The 23,410-nt window shown below is 38.9% G+C and overlaps 1 protein-coding gene across 5 annotated transcripts in view; it reads right to left on the bottom strand.

Annotated features, from left to right (window-relative positions):
• The window catches only part of FAAH2 (fatty acid amide hydrolase 2), a 182,947-nt gene that overhangs the window by 23,909 nt on the left and 135,628 nt on the right, over positions 1–23,410 (bottom strand). For 3 of the 5 annotated variants that reach the window (XM_074392272.1, XM_003943989.2, XM_074392274.1), the window contains one exon: positions 19,803–19,922. The exons of the other annotated variants lie outside the window; for them this stretch is intronic. In XM_074392272.1, coding sequence (XP_074248373.1) covers positions 19,803–19,922 — 120 coding nt within the window. The remainder of the gene's footprint in view (positions 1–19,802; positions 19,923–23,410) is intronic. 5 annotated transcript variants of the gene reach the window in all.

Below are 23,410 nucleotides of genomic sequence, written 5' to 3'. Positions count from 1 at the left end.
TTGGATTGTCTTGGATATGTGGGTTCTTTTTTGGTTCCATATAAAGTTTAAGTTAGTTTTTCCTAGTTTTGTGAAGAAGGTCATTGGTAGCTTGATGGGGATAGCATTGAATTTATAAATTACTTTGGGCAGTATGGCCATTTTAATGATATTGATTCTTCCTAACCATGAGCATGGAATGTTTTTCCATCTGTTCGTGTCCACTCATTTCCTTGAGCAGTGGTTTGTAGTTTTACTTGAAGAGGTCCTTCACTTTCTTTGTTACCTGTATTCCTAGATATTTTATTGTCTTTATAGCAATTGTGAATGGGAGTTGGCTCATGATTTGGCTCTCTATTTGTCTGTTATTGATGTATAGGAATGCTTGCAATTTTTGCAAATTGATTTTATATCCTTAAACTTTGCTGAAATTGCTTATGATCTTAAGGAGATTTTGGGCTGAGACAATGGGGTCCTCTAATTATATAATCATGTTGTCTGCAAATAGAGACAATTTAACTTCCTTTTTTTCTAATTAAATAATCTTTATTTCCTTTTCTTGCTTGATTACTCTGGCTGGAACTTCTAATACTATATTGAATAGGAATAGTGAGAGAGATCACACTTGTCCAGTGACAGTTTTCTAAGGGAATTCTTTCAGTTTTTGCCCATTTAGTATGATATTGGCTGTGGTTCTGTCATAGATAGCTTTTATTATTTTGAGATATATTTCATCAAAACCTAGTTTATTAAGAAAGGCTTCCCTGTTTAATAAATGGTGTTGGGAATACTGGCTAACCTTGTGCAGAAAGCTGAAACTGGATGCATTGGTTACACCTTATACAAAAATTAACTCCAGATGGATTAAAGATTTAAACATAAGACCTAACACCATAAAAACTCTAGTAGAAAACATAGGCAATACCATTTAGGACATAGGTATAGGCAAGGACTTCATAACTAAAACACCAAAAGCAATGCAACAAAAGTCAAAATAGATCAATGGGATGTAATTAAACTTAAGAACTTCTGCACAGCCAAAGAAAAAATCATTAGAGTGAACCAGCAACCAACAGAATAGAAAAAAAAAATTTGCAAGCTACCCATGTGACAAAAAGCTAATATCCACAATATACAAGAACTAAAACAAATTTACAAGAACAAAACAACCCCATCAAAAAGTGGGTGAAGGATATTAACAGACACTTTTCAAAACAACACATTTATGCAGCCAATAAACATATGAAAAAATGTTCATTATCACTGGTCATTACAGAAATGCAAATCAAAACCACACTGAGAAACAAAATCATGCCAGAATGGCAATCATTAAAAATTCTGGAAACAGCAGATGCTGGAGAAGATGTGGAGAAATAGGAATGCTTTTATATTGTTTGTGGGAGTGTAAATTAGAGCAACTATTATAAAAGAAAGTGTGGCAATTCCTCGAGGATCTTGAAATAAAAATACCATTTGACCCAGCAATTCCATTACTGGATATATACCCAATGGATTATAAAATGTTCTATTATAAAGACACATGGACATGTATGTTCCTTATGGCATGGTTGACAATAGCAAAGACTTGGAATCAGCACAAATGCCTATCAATGATAGACTGGATTAAAAAAATGCGGCACTTATACACCATGGAATACTATGAAGCCATCAAAAAGGATGAGTTCATGTCATTTGCAGGGACATGGATGAAACTGGAAACTACCATTCTCAGCAAACTAACACCAGAACAGAAAACCAAACGCCACATGTTCTCACCCTTAAGTGGGTATTGAACAGTGAGAACACATGAACACAGGGAGAGGAACATCACACACTTATGTCAGTTTGGGGTTTGGGGACTAGGGGAATGACAGCAGTGTGTGGGGAGATTGTGGAGGGATAACATAGGAGAAACACATAATGTAGGTGAATGGGGGGATGGTGGCAGCAAATGAACATGGTATGTGTATCCATATGTAACAATCCAGTGAGATCTACACATGTATCACAGAACTTAAAGTATAATAAAACACTACATTTTATTAAATGCTTTTCCTGCATCTGTTCAGATAATTATACAGTTTTGTTTATAATTCTGTTGATGCAATATATCACCTTTATTGATTTGTGCATGTTAAACCATCCTTATATTGCTAATATGAAACCCACTTGTTTACTGTATATTATCATTTTGATGTGCTGCTGAATTTTGTTTTCTAGTATTTTGCTGAGGATTTTTGATTTCTTTTTTTTTTTTTTAATTACATTTTAGATTTTGGAGTACATGTGAAGAACATGCAAGATTTTTGCATAGGTACACACATGGCAGTGTGGTTTGCTGTCTTCCGTCCCCTCACCTGTATCTGTCATTTCTCCCCATGCTATCTCTTCCCACCTCCCCACCCCCCACCCCTCCCCCATTTCCCCCCAACGGACCCCAGTGTGTAGTGCTCCCCTCCCTGTGTCCATGTGTTCTCATTGTTCAACACCCGCCTATGAGCGAGAATATACGGTGTTTGATTTTCTGCTCTTGTGTCAGTTTGCTGAGAATGATGGTTTCCAGGTTCATCCATGTCCCTACAAAGGACGTGAACTCATCGTTTTTGATGGCTGCGTAATATTCCATGGTGTATATGTACCACATTTTCCCTATCCAGTCTATCATCGTTGGGCATTTGGGTTGGTTCCAGGTCTTTGCTATTGTAAACAGTGCTGCAATGAACATTCGTGTGCATGTGTCCTTGTAGTAGAATGATTTATAATCCTTTGGATATATACCCAGTAATGGGATTGCTGGGTCAAATGGGATTTCTATTTTTAGGTCCTTGAGAAATCGCCACACTGTCTTCCACAATGGTTGAATTAATTTACATTCCCACCAACAGTGTAAAAGTGTTCCTATTTCTCCACATCCTCTCCAGCATCTGTTGTTTCCAGATGTTTTAATGATCACCATTCTAACTGGTGTGAGATGGTATCTCAATGTGGTTTTGATTTGCATTTCTCTGATGACCAGTGATGATGAGCATTTTTTCATATGTTTGTTGGCCTCCTGTATGTCTTCTTTTGTAAAGTATCTGTTCATATCCTTCGCCCATTTTTGAATGGGCTTGTTTGTTTTTTTCTTGTAGATCTGCTTTAGTTCTTTGTAAATTCTGGATATCAGCCCCTTGTCAGATGGGTAGACTGCAAAAATTTTTTCCCATTCTGTTGATTGCTGATTCACTCTACTGACTGTTTCTTTTGCCGTGCAGAAGCTGTGGAGTTTGATAAGGTCCCATTTGTCTATTTTGGTTTTTGTTGCCATTGCTTTTGGCGTTTTGGTCATGAAGTCCTTGCCTACACCTATGTCCTGAATGGTTTTGCCTAGATTTTCTTCTAGGGTTTTTATGGTGTTAGGTCTGATGTTTAAGTCTTTAATCCATCTGGAGTTAATTTTGGTGTAAGGTGTCAGGAAGGGGTCCTGTTTCTGCTTTCTGCACATGGCTAGCCAGTTTTCCCAACACCATTTATTAAACAGGGAGTCCTTTCCCCATTGCTTGTTTTAGTCTGGTTTGTCGACGATCAGATGGTTGCGGGTATGTTGTATTTCCTCTGAGACCTCTGTTCTGTTCCATTGGTCTATATCTCTGTTTTGGTACCAGTACCATGCTGTTTTCATTACTGTAGCCTTGTAGTATAGTTTGAAGTCCGGTAGTGTGATGCCTCCTGCTTTGTTCTTTTTGCTTAGAATTGACTTGGCTATGTGGACTCTCTTTTGGTTCCATATGAAGTTTAAGGTGTTTTTTTCCAGTTCTGTGAAGAAGGTCATTGGTAGCTTGATGGGAATAGCATTGAATCTGTAAATTACTTTGGGCAGTATGGCCATTTTCACGATGTTGATTCTTCCTAACCATGAACATGGAATGTTTCTCCATCTGTTTGTATCCTCTCTTATTTCGTTGAGCAATGGCTTGTAGTTCTCCTTGAAGAGGTCCTTTACGTTCCTTGTTAGTTGTATTCCTAGGTATTTTATTCTCTTTGTAGCAATTGTGAATGGCAGTTCGTTCTTGATTTGGCTCTCTTTAAGTCTATTACTGGTGTATAGGAATGCTTGTGATTTTTGCACATTGATTTTGTATCCTGAGACTTTGCTGAAGTTGTTTATCAGTTTCAGGAGATTTTGGGCTGAGATGATGGGGTCTTCCAGATATACAATCATGTCATCTGCAAATAGAGACAATTTGATTTCTTCCTTTCCAATTTGGATACCCTTTATTTCTTTTTCTTGCCTGATTGCTCTGGCTAGAACTTCCAGTACTGTATTGAATAGGAGTGGTGAGAGAGGGCATCCTTGTCTAGTGCCAGATTTCAAAGGGAATGCTTCCAGTTTTTGCCCATTCAGTATGATATTGGCTGTTGATTTGTCGTAAATAGCTTTTATTGTTTTGAGATACGTTCTGTCAATACCTAGTTTATTTAGGGTTTTTAGCATAAAGGGTTGTTGAATTTTGTCAAAAGCCTTCTCTGCATCAATTGAGATAATCATGTGGTTTTTGTCTGTGGTTCTGTTTATGTGGTGAATTACGTTCATGGACTTGCGTATGTTGAACCAGCCTTGCATTCCCGGGATGAATCCTACTTGATCATGGTGGATGAGCTTTTGGATATGCTGTTGCAATCGGTTTGCCAGTATTTTATTGAAGATTTTTGCATCTATGTTCATCATGGATATTGGCCTGAAATTTTCTTTTCTTGTTGAGTCTCTGCCGGGTTTTGGTATCAGGATGATGTTTGTCTCGTAAAATGATTTGGGAAGGATTCCCTCTTTTTGGATTGTCTGGAATAGTTTCAGAAGGAATGGTATCAGCTCCTCTTTGTATGTCTGGTAGAATTCAGCTGTGAACCCATCTGGACCTGGGCTTTTTTTGGGTGGTAGGCTCTATTGCTGCCTCGACTTCAGACCATGTTATTGGTCTACTCAGGGTTTTGGCTTCTTCCAGGTTTAGGCTTGGGAGGATGCAGGTGTCCAGTAATTTATCCATTTCTTCCAGGTTTACTAGTTTATATGCATAGAGTTGTTTTTAATAATCTCTGATGATGGTTTGGATTTCTGTGGAATCTGTGGTGATATCCTCTTCATCATTTTTTATTGCATCAATTTGGTTATTCTCTCTTTTCCTTTTTATTAGTCTGGCTAGTGGTCTGTCTATTTTGTTGATCTTTTCAAAAAACCAGCTCCTGGATTTATTGATTTTTTGAAGAGTTTTTTGTGTCTCTATTTCCTTCAGTTCTGCTCTGATCTTAGTTATTTCCTGTCTTCTGCTAGGTTTTGAGTTTTTTTGATCTTGCTCCTCTAGCTCTTTCAATTTTGATGATAGGGTGTCAATTTTAGATCTCTTCTTTCTTCTCATGTGGGCACTCATTGCTATATATTTTCCTCTAGAGACTGCTTTAAATGTGTCCCAGAGATTCTGGTATGTTGTGTCTTTGTTCTCATTGGTTTCGAAGAACATCTTTATTTCTGCCTTCATTTCATTGTTTATCCAGTCAACATTCAAGAGCAAGATATTCAGTTTCCATGAAGCTGTGCGGTTCTAAGTTAGTTTCTGCATTCTGAGTTCTAACTCGATTGCACTGTGGTCTGAGAGACTGTTTGTTATGATTTCTGTCCTTTTGCATTTGCTGAGGAGTGATTTATTGCCAATTATGTGGTCAATTTTAGAGTAGGTGTGATGTGGTGCTGAGAAGAATGTATATTCTGTGGATTTGGGGTGGAGACTTCTGTAAATGTCTATTAGGTTTGCTTGTTCCAGGTCTGTATTCAGGTCCTGGATATCCTTGTTGATTTTCTGTCTGGTTGATCTGTCTAATATTGACAATGGGGTGTTAAAGTCTCCCACTATTATTGTGTGGGAGTCTAAGTCTCTTTGTAAGTCATTAAGAACTTGCCTTATGTATCTGGGTGCTCCTGTATTGGGTGCGTATATATTTAGGATCATTAGCTCTTCTTGTTGCAGTGATCCTTTTACCATTATGTAATGTCCTTCTTTGTCTCTTTTGATCTTTGTTGCTTTAAAGTCTATTTTATCAGAGATGAGAATTGCAACTCCTGCTTTTTTTTGCTCTCCATTTGCTTGGTAGATCTTCCTCCATCCCTTTATTTTGAGCCTTTGTGTATCCTTGCATGTAAGATGGGTTTCCTGGATACAGCACACTGATGGGTTTTGGCTTTTTATCCAATTTGCCAGTCTGTGTCTTTTGATTGGGGCATTTAGTCCATTGACATTTAGGGATAGTATTGTTATGTGTGAATTTGATACTGTCATTTTGATGCTACCTGGCTGTTTTGTTGGTTAGTTGATGCAGCTTCTTGATTGTGTTGATGCTCTTTTACCATTTGGTGTGTTTTTGGAGTGGCTGATACTGGTTGTTCCATTATATGTGTAGAGCCTCTTTCAGGAGTTCTTGTAGAGCAGGTTTGGTGGTGATGAAATCTCTGAGTGCTTGCTTGTTCACAGAGGATTTTATTTTTCCTTCAGTTATGAAGCTTAGTTTGGCTGGATAGGAGATTCTGGGTTGAAAGTTCTTTTCTTTAAGGATGTTGAATATTGGCCCCCAATCTCTTCTGGCTTGTAGGGTTTCTGCTGAAAGATCTGCTGTGAGTCTAATGGGCTTCCCTTTGTGGGTAACCCGACCTTTCTCTCTGGCTGCCCTTAGCATTTTCTCTTTCATTTCAACCCTGGTGAATCTGATGATTATATGCCTTGGGGTTGCTCTTCTTGAGGAATATCTTTGTGATGTTCTCTGTATTTCCTGGATTTGAATATTGGTCTGCCTTGCTAGGTTGGGGAAGTTTTCCTGGATAATATCCTGAAGAGTATTTTCCAGCTTGGATTCATTCTCTTCATCACATTCAGGTACACCTATCAGACGTAGATTGGGTCTTTTCACATAGTCCCACATTTCTTGAAGATTTTATTCATTCCTTTTTGTGCTTTTTTCTCTGTTCTTGCCTTCTCTTTTTATTTCATTGAGTTGATCTTCGACCTCTGATATCCTTTCTTCTGCTTGGTCAATTCGGCTGTTGAAGCTTGTGCATGCTTCACGAATTTCTCGTTTTGTGTTTTTCAGCTCCATCAATTCACTCATACTCCTCTCTATGCTGTCCATTCTCGTCAGCAGTTCGTCCAATCTTTTTTCAAGGTTCCTCTTTTCTTTGCGTTCGGTTAGAACATGTTCTTTTAGCTCACTGTAGTTTCTTACTACCCACCTTCTGAAGTCTGATTCTGTCATTTCATCACCCTCCTTCTCCATCCGGTCTGGTTCCCTTGCTGGTGAGGACTTGTGATCCCTTTTAGGAGGAGAGGTGTTCTGGTTTCGGGAGTTTTCATCCTTTTTGAGCTGGTTTCTTCCCATTTTTGTGGGTTTATCCACCTGTTGTCTTTGTAATTACTGTCTTTCAGATTGGGTCTCTGAGTGAGCTTCTAGTCGTGGATGCTGAAGTTGCTTCTTTTTTTTTTTTTTTTTTTAAGCTTTCCTTCTAACAGTCTGGCCCCTCTGCTGTAGGACTGCTGAGGCCCTCTCCAGGTCCTGCTTGCCTGAGGGTCACTTGCAGCAGCTGCAGAACAGTAAGGGTTGCTGCCAGTTTCCTCTTCTGCTATCTTTGTCCCAGAAGGATGCTCGCCTACTGTCAGTCCGTTCTCTCCTTTATGAGGTGAGTCTTTGGATCTATGGGGGTCAGAGAGCTACTTGAGAAGACAGTCTATCTTTTATTGGGGCTTAAGTCCTGAGTTGTGAGCTCCGTTGTTCATTCAGAGCTGCTGGGCAGGTATGTTTAGGTCTGCTGCAGCTGAACTCATAAAGCACTTTTTGTTCCCAGGTGCTCTATCCTAGGGAGTTGGAGCTTTATGAGTTTCCGTTGCACTACTGCCTTTTTTGATTTTTCTTTCAGGTCTGACCCGCCCAGCTGGCAGCACGCTTAGCCACTGCCTGCACGCAGGGGCTTTGCTGAGCTGCTGTGGGCTCCACCCAGCTGCCCTGAGCTCTTCCCTGCAGTCCTGTTTATATGGGCGTAGTTAGAACTGTCTCAGCAACAGTGGCCCCGCCGCTGTTATGGCGGACTCTCTCTGTTGTGGCAGGTTGCCTCAGCAACGGCGGGTTGCCTCGGCAATGGCGGCCTGCCTCCGTAGATGTGGAGAGTCTCAGTAATGGCGGAAGCCCCCCCCCACCCCACCGAGCCGGACCATCCGTGTTCAGCTGTGCTTGATTTGAAGGGCTCAACCCAGAGAGTTTCCAATTACTGTTTTTGTTTTCGTTGTTGTTCGGGGTGGAGGGGTGGGACCAACGGAGCCTGATCACCTGGCTCCCTGACTCAGAGTCTTTTCTTTTAAGTTGAACGACTCAGCGTTCCAGTCGCTTATTGAAAAGGTGCCAGGATCTCCCATGCTGCGACTCACTGAGTCGGCTCGGAACTGTGGCGCCGGCTCCTGGCGGATTTTTTGCCTAGGAATCTCCTGGCCTGGCTCGCTATTTCAGATGAATGGGCAACTCTGCCTTCTCAGGGCTCTGATCACCAGCTAAGAGGGCTCCCAGACCAGTGGCTTTTGTTCAGAGAACCGCAGCAACAGGGCGTGGTCACAGCAGCTGCGCGGGTGGAATCAGCCTCTTGGGGGCCAAAACAGCCGCACCGGCTGGGACTGCGACACTGGTGACCCCTCGGCCTGGGTATCTCCTGGTCTGTGGGCAATAAGAGTTCATCTGGAAATGCGGGGTCCACTCACCCTCTGCACTTTCACTGGGAGCTGAAGTCCTGAGCTGTTCTTAGGCGGCCATCTTCCCAGAAGTCTGTCGGATTTTTGAATCTATGTTCTTCCAGATAATTGACCTGTAGTTTTTCTGCGGTTGTTGTGTTCTTGTATGGTTTTGGTATCAGGGTGATAGTGGTGTCATAGAATGAGTTACAAAGAATTCTGGCCTCTTTGAACTTTTGAAACAATTTCAAAAAAACTGGAATAATACATCTGTAAATCCATTTAGTTCTGAAATTCCTTTGTTAAAAATTATTTAGTACTTATTCAATGTTGTTATTATTATAGGTCTGCTCAGGTTTTCTATTCCCTTCTGGTTCAAACTTGGGAGGTTACATGTTTCCAGAAATGTATTTATTCACCCTAGATTTTCTTGTGTGTGGAAGTAGAGTTGATAATAATAATTTTTAAGAATCTTTGTATTTCTGATATTATTTATAATGTCTTCTTTTGCATTTGATTTTGTTGTAATCTCTCTTTTTTTTATTTCTGAATTGGTTGTAATCTCTTTTTTTCGTGCTTAATCTGGCCACTGGATTATTTTTGTTTAACTTTTTAAAGAACCAACACTTCTTGTTTCACTGATCCTTTGTATCTTTACCTTTTCTTTTTGGTTTCTATTTTATTTAGTTTTATTGGGATTTTTTTTTTCCTCTCATTTTCTTATGCCAAATTTTGGGTTAGTTTTTTCTTGTATTTCTAGTTCTTGGTAATCCACCGTAGGTTGTTAATTTGTAATATTCCTACTTTTTTAGTATAGGCATTTAATGCTATGAACATCCCTCTTGGAAATCCTTTTTCTGTGCCCCACAGAATTTGATGTGTTGTGTTTTCCTTTTCATTTGTTTCAAAGATTTCTGTCATTTCCGTCTTAATTTCTTTTTTTATTGCATTTTAAGTTTTGGGGTACATGTGAAGGACATGAAAGATTGTTGCATAGGTACACACATGGCAGTGTGGTATGCTGCCTTCCTTCCCCTCATCTGTATCTGTCATTTCTCCCCATGCTATCTCTTCCCACCTCCCCACCCCATCCCTCCCTCATTTCCCCCCAACGGACCCCAGTGAGTAGTGCTCCCCTCCCTGTGTCCATGTGTTCTCATTGTTCAACACCCACCTATGAGTGAGAACATGCAGTGTTTGATTTTCTGCTCTTGTGTCTTCATTCCATCTTAATTTCTTTATTGACCCAATAATCATTAAGAAACATGTTTAATTTCCACATATTTGTATAGTTTCCAAAGTTCCCAAAGGAAGTAATACTCAGTTTTATTTAATAATGGTCTCAGATTATTAATATTTTTTAAAATGTTAAAAAAATTCAGGGAAATGGATCCAAGATGGCTGAATAGAAATAGTTATGGAGTGCAATTCCCAGTGGGAAAAATGCAGAGGGTGAGTTACCAATGCATTTCCAAATGAGTTATTACTGCCCACAGACCAGGAGATTCTTCAGCTGAAAAGGACCACGAGTTTCCAGCACAGTGGCACAGTCGGTCTCCACACAAAAACACAAATCTGGGTGGCCATTTCAACTGGTGCCTGGAACACCTGGGAGACAGAGATGCCCATCCAAATGAAAAAAAAAAAAAGAGGGCTGAAACAGCGAGCCTAGTGATGTGGCTCAGCAGGACTCATCCTAACAAAGACCAGCAATCTGAAAACCTCTGGAATGAGAGTTTCACCACAAGTGCAGCTGGAACTGGGGCAGTCCAGCTTTGAGGGGGGAACAGCATCTACCATTACTGAGGCAGTCCACCACTAACAAGGCAGTCCACAATTACTGTGGTAGTCTGCCATTACATAGGCAGTCCTACATTACTGAGGCACACTGCCATTACAGAGGCAGTCCAACATTACTGAGGCACACTGTCATTAACTAAGCTGTTCTAACTATACCTCTAGAAAATACACACAGCAAACCTCAAGAAAGTACACACAGCAGCTGGGCAGAGCCCACGGCAGCTCAGCCACACCTCTGCTGGCAAAATGTGACTAGGCTACCTCCTAGCAGGGAAGGGCATCTCTGAAAAAAGGGAGAAGCAAGTCAGTAACTTAAAAATAAAGCCACAACTTCCCAGGACAAACACAAGGGAAAAAAAAGCAGTTATGAATTCCACTGCAGGAGACTTAAACATACCTGGCCAGCAGCTCTGAACAGAACAACAGAGAATTGCTCAGAACTTGAGTTCCTGTAAGGGTCAGACTGTCTCCTCAAGCAGCTTTCTGACCCTCATAAATCCAAAGAGACACCTCATAAAGGAGAGCTCAGGCTGAAATCTGACTGGTATCCTTCTGGCACTAAGATAACAGAAGAAGAAATGGGCAGAAACCCTTACTGTTCTGCAGTTGCTGCAGGTGATTCCCAGGCAAGCAGGATCTGGAGTGGACTTCCAGCAGTCCTACAGCAGATGGGCCTGACTGTTAGAAGGAAAACTAAAAAACATAAAGAAATAACTTCATCATCAACAAAAAGGATATCCACTCAGAAACCCCATCAAAAAGTCAACAACTACAAAGAACACAGGTAGATAAATCCACAAAGATGGAAAGAAACTGGTGCAAAAAGAATGAAAACACACAAAACCAGAATGGCTCTCCTCCTCCAAGGGATCAAAACTCCTCACCAGCAAGGGAACAAAGCTGAAAGGAGAGTGAGTCTGTTGAATTCACAGAAATAGGTTTCAGAAGGTGGGTAGTAACAAAATTCTCTGGGCTAAAGGAAGATGTTCTAATCCAATGCAAAAAAAAATTAAAACCTTGAAAAAAAGTTTGAAGAAATGCTAACAAGAATAAACAGCTTAGAGAAGAATATAAATAATCTGATGGAGCTGAAAACCACAACACAAGAACTACTCCAAGCATACTCAAGTTTCAATAGGTGAATCGACTAAGGAGAAGAAAGGATATCAGACATTGCAGACCAACTTAATGAAATAAAATGAAAAGACAAATTAGAGAAAAAAAGAGGGAAAAGAAACAAACAAAGCCTCAAAGAAATATAGAATTATGTGAAAAGACATAATCTACGTTTAATAGTTGTACCTGAATGTGATAGAATAAATCAAAGCTGGAAAACACTTTTCAGGATATTATCCAAGAGAACGACCACAACCTAGGAAGGCAGGCCAATATTCAAGTCTAGGAAATACAGAGAACACCACAAAGATATTCCTCAAAAAGAGCAACCCCAAGGCACATAATCATCAGATTCACCAGGGTGGAAATGAAGGAAAATATGCTAAGGGCAGCCAGAAAGAAAGATCAGGTTACTGAAAAAGTGAAACCCATCAGACTCATGGCAGATCTATTAGCAGAAACCCTACAAGCCAGAAGAGAGTGGGGGCCAGTATTCAATATCCTTAAAGAAAAAATCTTTCAACCTAGAATTTCATATCCAGCCAAACTAAGCTTCATAAGTGAGGGAGAAATAAAATCATTTATGAACAAGCAATTGCTGTGAGATTTCAACAACACCAGGCCTGTCTTACAAGAGCTTCTAAAAGAAGCACTAAACATAGAATGGAAAAACCAGTACCAGCCACTCCAAAAAAGAACCAAATGGTAAAAAGCATTGACACAATGTAGAAACTATGTCAACTAATGAACAAAACAACCAGCTAGCATCAAAATGGCAGGATCAAATTTACACATAACAATGTTAACCTTAAATGTAAATAGGCTAAATGCCACAATCAAAATACACAGACTGCCAAATCAGATAAAAAGTCAAAAAAGGCTGAGGCAGGAGAATTGCCTGAACCCAGGAGGCGGAGGTTGCGGTGAGCCGAGATCGCGCCATTGCACTTCAGGCTGGGTAACAAGAGTGAAACTCCGTCTCAAAAAAAAAAAAAAAAAAAAAAAAAAAAAAAAAAAAAAAGACAAGACCCAGCAGTGTGCTGTACCCAGAAAAACCACCTCACATGCAAGGACACACATAGGCTCAAAATAAAGGGATGGAAGATTTACCAAGCAAATGGAGAGAGAGAGAAAAAAAGCAGGAGTTGCAATTCTAGTCTCTGATAAAATAGACGTTAAACCAAGAAAAATCTAAAGGGACAAAGGAGGGCATTACATAATGGTAAAAGGATCAATGCAACAAGAAGAACTAACCATCCTAAACATATATGCACCCAATACAGTAGCACCCAGATGCAAAAAGCAAGTTCTTAAAGACCTATAAAGAGACTTAGATTCCCATAGAATAATAGTGGAAGGCTTTTACACTCCACTGTCAGTAACAGGCAGATCAATGAGACAGAAAATTAACAAGGATATCCAGGACTTGAACTCAGATCTAGACCAAGCAAACCTAATAGATATCTACAGAACTCTTCACCCTAAATCCACAGAATATACACTTTTCTGAGCACCACATCAATCCTATTCTAAAATTGACCACGTAATTGGAAGTAAATCACTCCTCAGCAAATGAAAAAGAATGGAAATCATAACAAACAGTCTCTCAGACAGCAGTGCAATCAAATTAGAACTCAGGATTAAGAAACTCACTTAAAACTGCACAACTACATGGAAACTGATCAAACAACTCCTAAAGGACTACTCGATAAATAAAATGAAATGAAGGCAGAAATAAAGACGTTCTTCAAAACCAATGAGAACAAAGACATGTGCCACAATCTCAGGGACACATTTAAAGCAGCGTCTGGAGGGACATTTATAGCACTAAATGCCCACATGAGAAGCAAGGAAAGATCTAAAATCAACATCCTGTCATCAAAATTCACAGAGCTAGGGGAGCAAGATGAAAAATCTCAAAAGCTAGCAGAAGAGAAGAAATAACTAATATCAGAGCAGAGCTGAAAAAGATAGAAACATAAAAATCCCTTCAAAACATCAATAAATCTAGCAGCTGGTATTTTAAAAAGACCAAGAAAATAGACAGAGCATTAGCTAGATTAATAAAAAAGGAAAGAGACGAATCAAATAGATGCAATAAAAAAATGATAAACGGAATATCACCACTGATTCCACAGAAATACAAACTCCCATCAGATGTTATTACAAACAACACTATGCACATAAACCAGTAAACCTCGAAGAAATGGATAAATTCCTGGACACTTGGACCCTCAATATCCTAAACCAGGAAGAAGTCAAAACCCTGAATAGGCCAATAACAAGGGCTAAACTTGAGGCAGCAATTAATAGCCAACCACCACCACCAACAACAAAAAAACCCAGGTCCAGATGGGTTCACAGCTGAATTCTACCAGATATAGAAAGAGGAGCTGTTACCACTCCTTTTGAAACTATTTCAATAAATGTAAAAAGAGGGAACCCTTCCAAAATCATTTCATGACACTGACATCATCCTGATACCAAACCCCCACAGAGATTCCACCAAAAAAAAAAAAAAAATCCAGCCAATATCATTGATGAGTATATGTGCAAAAATCCTCAATAAAATACTGGTAAGCCAATTGCAACAACACATCAAAAATCTTATCCAACATAATCAAATAAGCTTCATCCTGGGGATGCAAGGCTCATTCAACATATGCAAGCCTTTAAATGAAATAAACCACATAAACAAAATCAAACACAAAACCCACATGATCATCTCCATAGATGCAGAGAGGCCTTTGACAAAATTCAACAGCCCTTTATGCTAAAAACTCTCAATAAACTAGGCATTGATGGAACGTATCTCAAAATAATAAAAGATATTTATGACAAACCAACAGCCAATATCATACTGAATGGGCAAAAACTGGAAGCATTCACTTTGAAATCTGGCACTAGACAAGGATGCCCTCTCTCACCACTCCTATTCAATATAGTACTGGAAGTTCTAGCCAGAGCAATCAGGCAAGAAAAAGAAATAAAGGGTATTCAAATTGGAAAGGAGGAAATCAAATTGTCTCTATTTGCAGATGACATGATTGTATATCTAGAAGACCCCATCATCTCAGCCCAAAATCTCCTGAAACTGATAAACAACTTCAGCAAAGTCTCAGGATACAAAATCAATGTGCAAAAATCACAAGCATTCCTATACACCAGTAACAGACTTAAAGAGAGCCAAATCAAGAACAAACTGCCATTCACAATTGCTACAAAGAGAATAAAATACCTAGGAATACAACTAACAAGGAACGTAAAGGACCTCTTCAAGGAGAACTACAAGCCACTGCTCAATGAAATAAGAGAGGACACAAACAGATGGAGAAACATTCCATGTTCATGGTTAGGAAGAATCAACATCGTGAAAATGGCCATACTGCCCAAAGTAATTTACAAATTCAATGCTATTCCCATCAAGCTACCAATAACCTTCTTCACAGAACTGGAAAAAAACACCTTAAACTTCATATGGAACCAAAAGGGAGCCCGCATAGCCAAGTCAATTCTAAGCAGAAAGAACAAAGCAGGAGGCATCACACTACAGGACTTCAAACTATACTACAAGGCTACAGTAATCAAAACAGCATGGTACTGGAGATATAGACCAATGGAACAGAACAGAGGCCTCAGAAGAAATACAACATACCCACAACCATCTGATCTTTGACAAACCTGACAAAAACAAGCAACGGGGAAAGGATTCTCTGTTTAATAAATGGTGTTGGGAAAACTGGCTAGCCATGTTCAGAAAGCAGAAACAGGACCCCTTCCTGACACCTTACACCAAAATTAACTCCAGATGGATTAAAGACTTAAACATCAGACCTAACACCATAAAAATCCTAGAAGAAAATCTAGGCAAAACCATTCAGGACATAGGCGTAGGCAAGGACTTCATGACCAAAACGCCAAAAGCAATGGCAACAAAAGCCAAAATAGACAAATGGGACCTAATCAAACTCCACAGCTTCTGCACGGCAAAAGAAAAAGTCAGTAGAGTGAATCGGCAACCAACAGAATGGGAAAAAATTTTTGCAGTCTACCCATCTGACAAGGGGCTGATATCCAGAATTTACAAAGAACTAAAACAGATCTACAAGAAAAAAACAAACAAGCCCATTCAAAAATGGGCAAAGGATATGAACAGATACTTTACAAAAGAAGACATACAGGAGGCCAATAAACATATGCAAAAATGCTCATCATCATTGGTCATTAGAGAAATGCAAATCAAAACCACATTGAGATACCATATCACACCAGTTAGAATGGCAATCATTAAAAAATCTGGAAACAACAGATGCTGGAGAGGATGTGGAGAAATAGGAACACTTTTACACTGTTGGTGGGAATGTAAATTAATTCAACCATTGTGGAAGACAGTGTGGCGATTCCTCAAGGACCTAAAAATAGAAATCCTATTTGACCCAGCAATCCCATTACTGGGTATATATCCAAAGGATTATAAATCGTTCTACTATCAGGACACATGCACACGAATGTTCATTGCAGTGCTGTTTACAATAGCAAAGACCTGGAACCAACCCAAATGCCCAATGATGATAGACTGGATAGGGAAAATGTGGTACATATACACCATGGTATATTACGCAGCCATCAAAAACGATGAGTTCACATCCTTTGTAGGGACATGGATGAACCTGGAAACCATCATTCTCAGCAAACTGACACAAGAGCAGAAAATCAAACACCACATGTTCTCACTCATAGGCAGGTGTTGAACAATGAGAACACATGGACATGGGGAGGGGAGCACTACACACTGGGGTCTGTTGGGTGGAAATGAGGGAGGGATGGGGGGTGGGGAGGTGGGAAGAGATAGCATGGGGAGAAATGACAGATACAGGCGAGAGGACAGAAGGCAGAAAACCACACTGCCATGTGTGTACCTATGCAACAATCTTGCATGTTCTTCACATGTACCCCAAAACCTAAAATGCAATAAAAAAATACACCTATATGTAAATTCTAGATCCAAACAAATCAATATGTAAAATATCTTGTATCCGATGATCCATTCTGAGAAGAATGAAAAACTGTATCACTCCCAAGTGGCATGAAAGTTAAGTTTGTATTAGGAAAACAAAGTATCTTTGGAAAAAAAAAAAAAAAAAAAAAACAAGCAAAAAAGAAAGGAAACCCTATTCAATACATGGTGCTTGGAAAACTTGCTAGATATATGCAGAAGGTTAAAATTGGACCACTTCCTTATGCCATGCACACACACACACACACACACACACACACACACACCCTCCAGATGGATTAAATATTTAAATGTAAAACTTAAAGCTATAAAATCCCTGAAAAATAACCTAGAAAAGCCATTATGGGTGTAGACCTGGAACAGGTTTTAGAATGAGGAGGCTAAAAGCAATTATAAGAAAAAAAAAATGTGACAAATGACCAAGTAACAAACTGACTGAAAAGCAAAAGAAACTACCCACAGAGTAAACAGACAACCTATAGAATGGGAGAAAATATTTGCAAACTATGCATCCGACAAAGATTTAATAGAAGAATCTATAAGGAACTTAAAAATTAACACACAAGAAAATAAACAACTCCATTAAAAGTGAACAAATTACCTGAATAGACACTTTCCAGACAGAGTTCAACACATGGTCAATAAGAATATAAAAATGCTCAATGCCACTAATCACTAGAGACATGCAAATCAAAACCACAATGAGATATTATCTCACACCAGTTAAAATGGCTATTACTAAAGTCAGAACAGTAAGAGATGGTAGTGAGGTTGTGGAGAAAAGGAAATGCTTATGTGCTTATACCCAGCTGGGAATGTTAAGTTTTGCCAGCCTTTGTGCAAAGTGGTTTGGTGATTTCCCAAATAACTTAAAACAGAATTACCATTAAATTCATCAATCTCATTATTGGGTGTATACCCAAAGAAATATAAATTATTCTACCATAAAGACACATGCATTTGTACATTCATTGTAGCACTATTCACAATAGCAAAGACATGCAATCAACTGCAATGTCCATCAGTGGTATACCGGAAAAAGAAAAAGAAATACTAGGCAGCCATAAAAACAAATGAGATCAAGTCCTTTGCAGCAACATGGATGGAGCTGGTTGCCATTATCCAAAGCAAACTAACACGAGGACATAAAACCAAATACTACATGTTCTCACTTATAAGTGGCAAATAAACATTGAGTACATATAGATACAAAGAAGGGAGCAATAGACACCAGGGCCTATTTAAGGGCAAAGAATGGGAGGACGGTGAGGATTGCAAACTGTCAGGTACTCTGCTGATTACCTGGGTGATGACATAATCCGTACACAAAACCCATGCACCACACAATTTCTTTATATAACAAACCTGCACATGTACTCCTGAATCTAAAATAAAGGTGAAAAAAGGAGGATATGTTAACATGCAAATGCACAAGAAACTGCAAGAGAAGTGTGGATAATTACTGAGTAGAAAATAAGAGGAATAATATTTAGTATTTGGTAGCACAATTGGGTAACTATAGTTTAAAGTACATTATTGTATTTATAATACAGCTAAGAGAGTGGAATTGGAATGTTACAACACAAAAAATAAAAAATGTTTAAGCTGATGTATGCCCCAATTACACTGATTTCATCATTACACATTGTATGTATGTGTCAAAACATCTCATATATTCCATAAACACATACAACTGTTATATAGTCACAACAACTAAAAATTTAAAATTAGGTCTGTAATAAAAAAGCATCAACAATGACATAAGAAGTATGGTTTAGAAAATGGCAACATTCGTTTTTCCCTTTAAAAGCTTCAAGTACTAATCATACAGTATACCTATTTTAAGCGATTATTAATAAGCAACATGGTAAAGTGGGTATGACCATCATCTCTAAATCAGTAGTCATAATTCAAAGTATATTTTTCCCTCCTCTTTATCTTTTTTTTCAGACTTGATAGTACAGGAAAAATTTTGACAGTTGGCATGTATGTTGATGGTTTATCCAAATTATAAGAGCGTGTCTTCTGGAAGCAAACTCAAAATAAACGTTTTGTTTTTGATTTTTGCTTTAGTTTTGATCTAAAGTTCTGATTATAAACTTTCACGTCAGAGCCAAACATCCTCATTTTGTGAATTTTTATGAACTTTTTGTTCTGTGACATTTCCAAAGTGTTTCTACAAAGAAAACTGGCTATTAAAAAAAATAAAAAGGTGACTGATTATTTTAAGGTAGAGTGGATCATGTGAGTTTTGCCTATGGAAGGGCTACTGTATGTGAGACACTTTATTAAAAATATTCTTAATCCACAAAATAAAACTGTAACATGGGTATCAATAAATTAATTTTACAAATGAGTAAACTGCAGATTAGCTAAGTAGCTTTCCCAAGATAATAAAACCAGAAGGTAGCCTGCACTTTGAATTTGGATATGTCATGCTCTAACACAAACATTCCCATTGGCACAAAACATGCCTATATTCACAAAAGTTAAATTCTTCAGAATTTTGAATTTATCTCATATTTCTCAAAGTGTTCATATTTAAAGTTTTCAGCATGCCTGAAAAAACCTGGCCTAAGGGAAGCTTCTTTTACAAGTACCTATATCAGCTTCTAATCATAAGAGATATGAAGAGGAAGGGAAAAATAAACAGGAGATGGGCAGATAGCTCTGTACAGGTATTTTTAAAACATCTCAGGGGGAAGGTAAAGCTGGCACTTGACAACTGAAGTTACCTAGTCACTTTATGCTTTATTAAAACCTACATGTTTTGAATACCTAGCATACAACATACTAAGATTAGCTTTATTCTCCTATGCCCTTGTTCATGCCATGTTTCCCTGTTGCCTGGCATAATCTTTATCCCTTCTCTAACTGGTTAAGGCTTCCAAATCATTCATGATTTGAGAGACAGCAATCCCTCCACCAAAAAAGCCTTCACTGAATTCCATATAGGAGTGGGCAAACTCTCTGTGATCACACCATATATGCGTATACCAGCAAAGCATTCACCAAACTGTGCTTTCTTTAAATATTTTACTATTTACTTATTTTTCTCATGAGTTTCTTTTCTCTACACTTCTAACATATGGCCCACAATAGAAGCTCAATAAATATTTACACAAAGAAAATGTAAGGAAAGAAAGAAGCAAACATACCTTTCCATCTTGTCCCTTTGCTGACATCATTGTGGCCCACAACTGAAAAGAGTACTTCATTTTCTTCAGTTTAACATGCTGAACTGAGGCTCCTAGAATAGTTTCAAGGTGAACCACAACCTTATAAAAAAAATACAAAAACGGACAAATATTGATGAGAAGAGGAGATACTACTGAAGAGTGGCATCGGCAAGATGGCAGACCAGGAAGATCCAGGCCCTCATTGCTCCACGAAAACACTAAAAGACAAACAAACAAAAACAAAGCAAAACAGCCCACAATATATATAGAAAAGTGGTTTTCGTGAGAACTCTAGAACAAGATGAGAAGCTGCAGCAACAAAGGAAATGTCTAAAAAAGAAAAACTACACTCAAAATGCTAGGAAAATTTTATGTCATTTCTGCTTGCCCTTGTCTTATCCCTCTCTGACACAGTTATAAACATTATTAAAGCCAGTTATAAACATATGAAAATTAAACAAAGAAATCTACAAAGCAATATTACGGATAAATATAGATGTGAAAAGTCTCAACAAAATTTTAACTAACTGAATCCAACACCACATCGAAAAGATAATACATCATGATCAAGTTGCTTTTATCCCAGAGATGAAAGAATGGTTCAACATACACAAATCAATAAAAGTAATTTGCCACATAAACAAAATTAAAAGCAAAATCCACATGATCATGGTCATAGGTACAGAAAATCATTAATAGAATTTAGCATGACTTCATTATAAAAACCCTTTAAAAACGAGTCATAGAGGAAACATACCTCAAAGTTATAAAAACCATATATAACAAGCCCATAGCCAACCTTATACTGAATGGGGAAAGGTTGAAAGTATTCCTTCTAAAAACTGAAAGAAGATAAAAAAGCCCACTTTAACTACTCCTTTTTAATGTACTATTGGTAGTTGTAGCCAGGGCAATCAGGCAAGAGAAATAAATAAAAAACATGTGAATTGAAAAAGAACTCAAATTATGTCTGTTTGCTGATTATATGACCTTATATATAGAAAATTCTAAAGACCACCCAAAGGACTCTTACATTTGATTAATGAATTCAGTAAAATCTCAGGACACAAAATCAATGTAAAAAAATGAGTAGCATTTCTATTAACTAAAAATAATCAAGCTTAGAACCAAATAAAGGAGTCAGTTTTTTACCACTTACAATAGCTACAAAAATAAAATACCTAGGAATGCATTTAACCAAAGAGGTGAAAAATATCTACAAAGAAAACTATCAAACACTGATCAAAGGAACTGGAGATGACACAAATAAATTGAAAAACATCATATGCTCATGAATCAGAAGAAAGAATATCATTAAAATGTCCATATTGTCAAAAGCAATCTACAGATTCAATGCAATTCTCATCAAAATACCAACGCAATTTTTCAGAGTTAGAAAAAAAATGATAAAATTCATACGAAATCACAAAAAAGCTTGTGTAGCCAAAGCAATCCTAAGCAAAAGGAACTAGGGTGGCTGCATCATATTACCTACTTCAAATTATACTACAAAGCTACAGAAATTACAGCAGCATGGTATTGGTACAAAAATAGACACATAAGGGGGATAGATCCAAGATGGCCAATTAGGAGCAGCCCTGGATTGCAGCTACCAGCGAAAGCACATAGGGTGAGTGGACATCGCATTTCCAGACAGATTTTTATTGCACACAGACCAGGATATTCCCAGGCAGAGGAGCGCCACAAGTCACCAGTGCAGCTGTTTTGGCTGGCACAGCTGTTTGGGCCAGCATGGTTGTTTTGGCCAGCACGGCTGTTTCACCCAGCATGGCTGCCTTGGATGGCACCCCAGTGTGGCAATACTCCATACAAAATACATGGGTCTGGGCACTGTTTAAGCTGGTGATTTGAGTTCTAGGAAGACAAAATCGCCCATTCAACTTATAGAAAAGGGAACTGAAACAGGGAACCAGGGAGGGAAGATTCCCAGGCAAAAAAACACCAGGAATCTCAGCACAGCTGTCTCAGCCCGTGCAGGCACAGTGGGTCGCCCCACGGGAAATAACACAGATCCTGGTACCTTTTCAACAGGTGACTAGAACACCTGGAAGACTGTCGACTGTTCAACTAAAAACAAAAAAAGGCTATAAGGCAGGAAGCCAGGTGATCAGGCTTGGCTGGCTCACCCCCACAAAAAAAACAGTAATCTGAAACACTCTGGATTGAGAGCTTCACAGCAAGCACAGCTAAACCTGGGATGGTGCAGCTCTGTGGAGGAGAGGTGTCCACCATTACCGAGACACTCGACCACTATGGAGGTAGTTCACCATTGCTGAGGCAGCCCATCATGACAGAGAGACTCCGCCATTACAGAGGTGGGCTGCCATTGCCAAGGCAGTTCTAACTATACCGGTATAAACAGGACTGTAGGGAAATTCACGCAGCAGCTGTGTGGAGCCCACAGCAGCTCAGCAAAGCCTCTGCAGGCAGGCAGTGACTAGACTGCCTCCTCGTTGGGCAGGGCAGCTGTGACAGAAGGCAGCAGCACAACAGAAACTCATAAATAAAGCCCTAACTCCCTGGGACAGAGCACCTGGGGAAAAAAAAAAGGGTTTATGAGTTCTGTTACAGCAGACTTAAACATACCTGACAAGCAGTTCTGAATGAACAATGGAGCTCAGAGCTCACCACTTGAGCTCCTATAAAGGACAGTTTCCTCAAGCAACTCCCTGAACCCTGTATATTTGAAGAGTCACCTCATAAAAGAGAGCTCAAACTGACATCAGGTGGGCATCCTTCTGGGACAAAGATAGCAGAAGAAGAAACTGGCAGCAACCCTTACTGTTCTGCAGCCCTTGCAGGTGATCCAGGCAAGCAGGGCCTGGAGTGGACCTCAGCAGTCCTACAGCAGAGGGGCCTGACTGGTAGAAGGAAAACTAAGACACAGAAAGAAATAACTTCATCATCAACAAACTGGACATCCACTCAGAGACCCAATCTGAAAATCAACAACTACAAAGACGACAGGTGGATAAATCCACAAAGATGGGAAGAAACCAGCACAAAAAGGATGAAAACACCTGAAACTGGAATGGCTCTCCTCCCTCAAGGGATCACAACTTCTCACCAGCAAGGGAACAAGGCTGGATGGAGAATGATTGTGATGAATTGACAGAATCAGGCTTTGGAAGGTGGGTAATAAGAAACTTCTGTGAGCTAAAAGATGTTCTAACCCAATGCAAAGAAACTAAGAACATTGAAAAAAGATTTGATGAAATGCTAATGAGAATAAACAACTTAGAGAGAAATATAAGTGAACTGATGGAGCTGAAAATGAAAATGAAAATTGCAAATCCACAGAATATACATTCTTCTCAGCATCACATCACACCTATTTTAAAGTTGACCACATAGTTGGAAGTAAATCACTACTCAGCAAATGCAAAAAAAAAAAAAAAAAAAAAAAAAAAAAAAAAAAAAAAAACAGAAATCATAACAAAAAGTCTCTCAGACAACAGTACAATCAAGCTGGAACACAGAATTGAGAAACTAACTCAGAATCACACAGCTTCATGGAAACTGAACAACTGGCTCTTGAATGATGACTGGATAAACAATGAAATGAA

Source organism: Saimiri boliviensis, chromosome X (genome assembly GCF_048565385.1).
Source record: "Saimiri boliviensis isolate mSaiBol1 chromosome X, mSaiBol1.pri, whole genome shotgun sequence".
Classification (NCBI taxonomy): domain Eukaryota; kingdom Metazoa; phylum Chordata; class Mammalia; order Primates; family Cebidae; genus Saimiri; species Saimiri boliviensis.
Note: the sequence above shows the minus strand (reverse complement) of the source record. Positions and strands in the feature narration are given on the sequence as shown.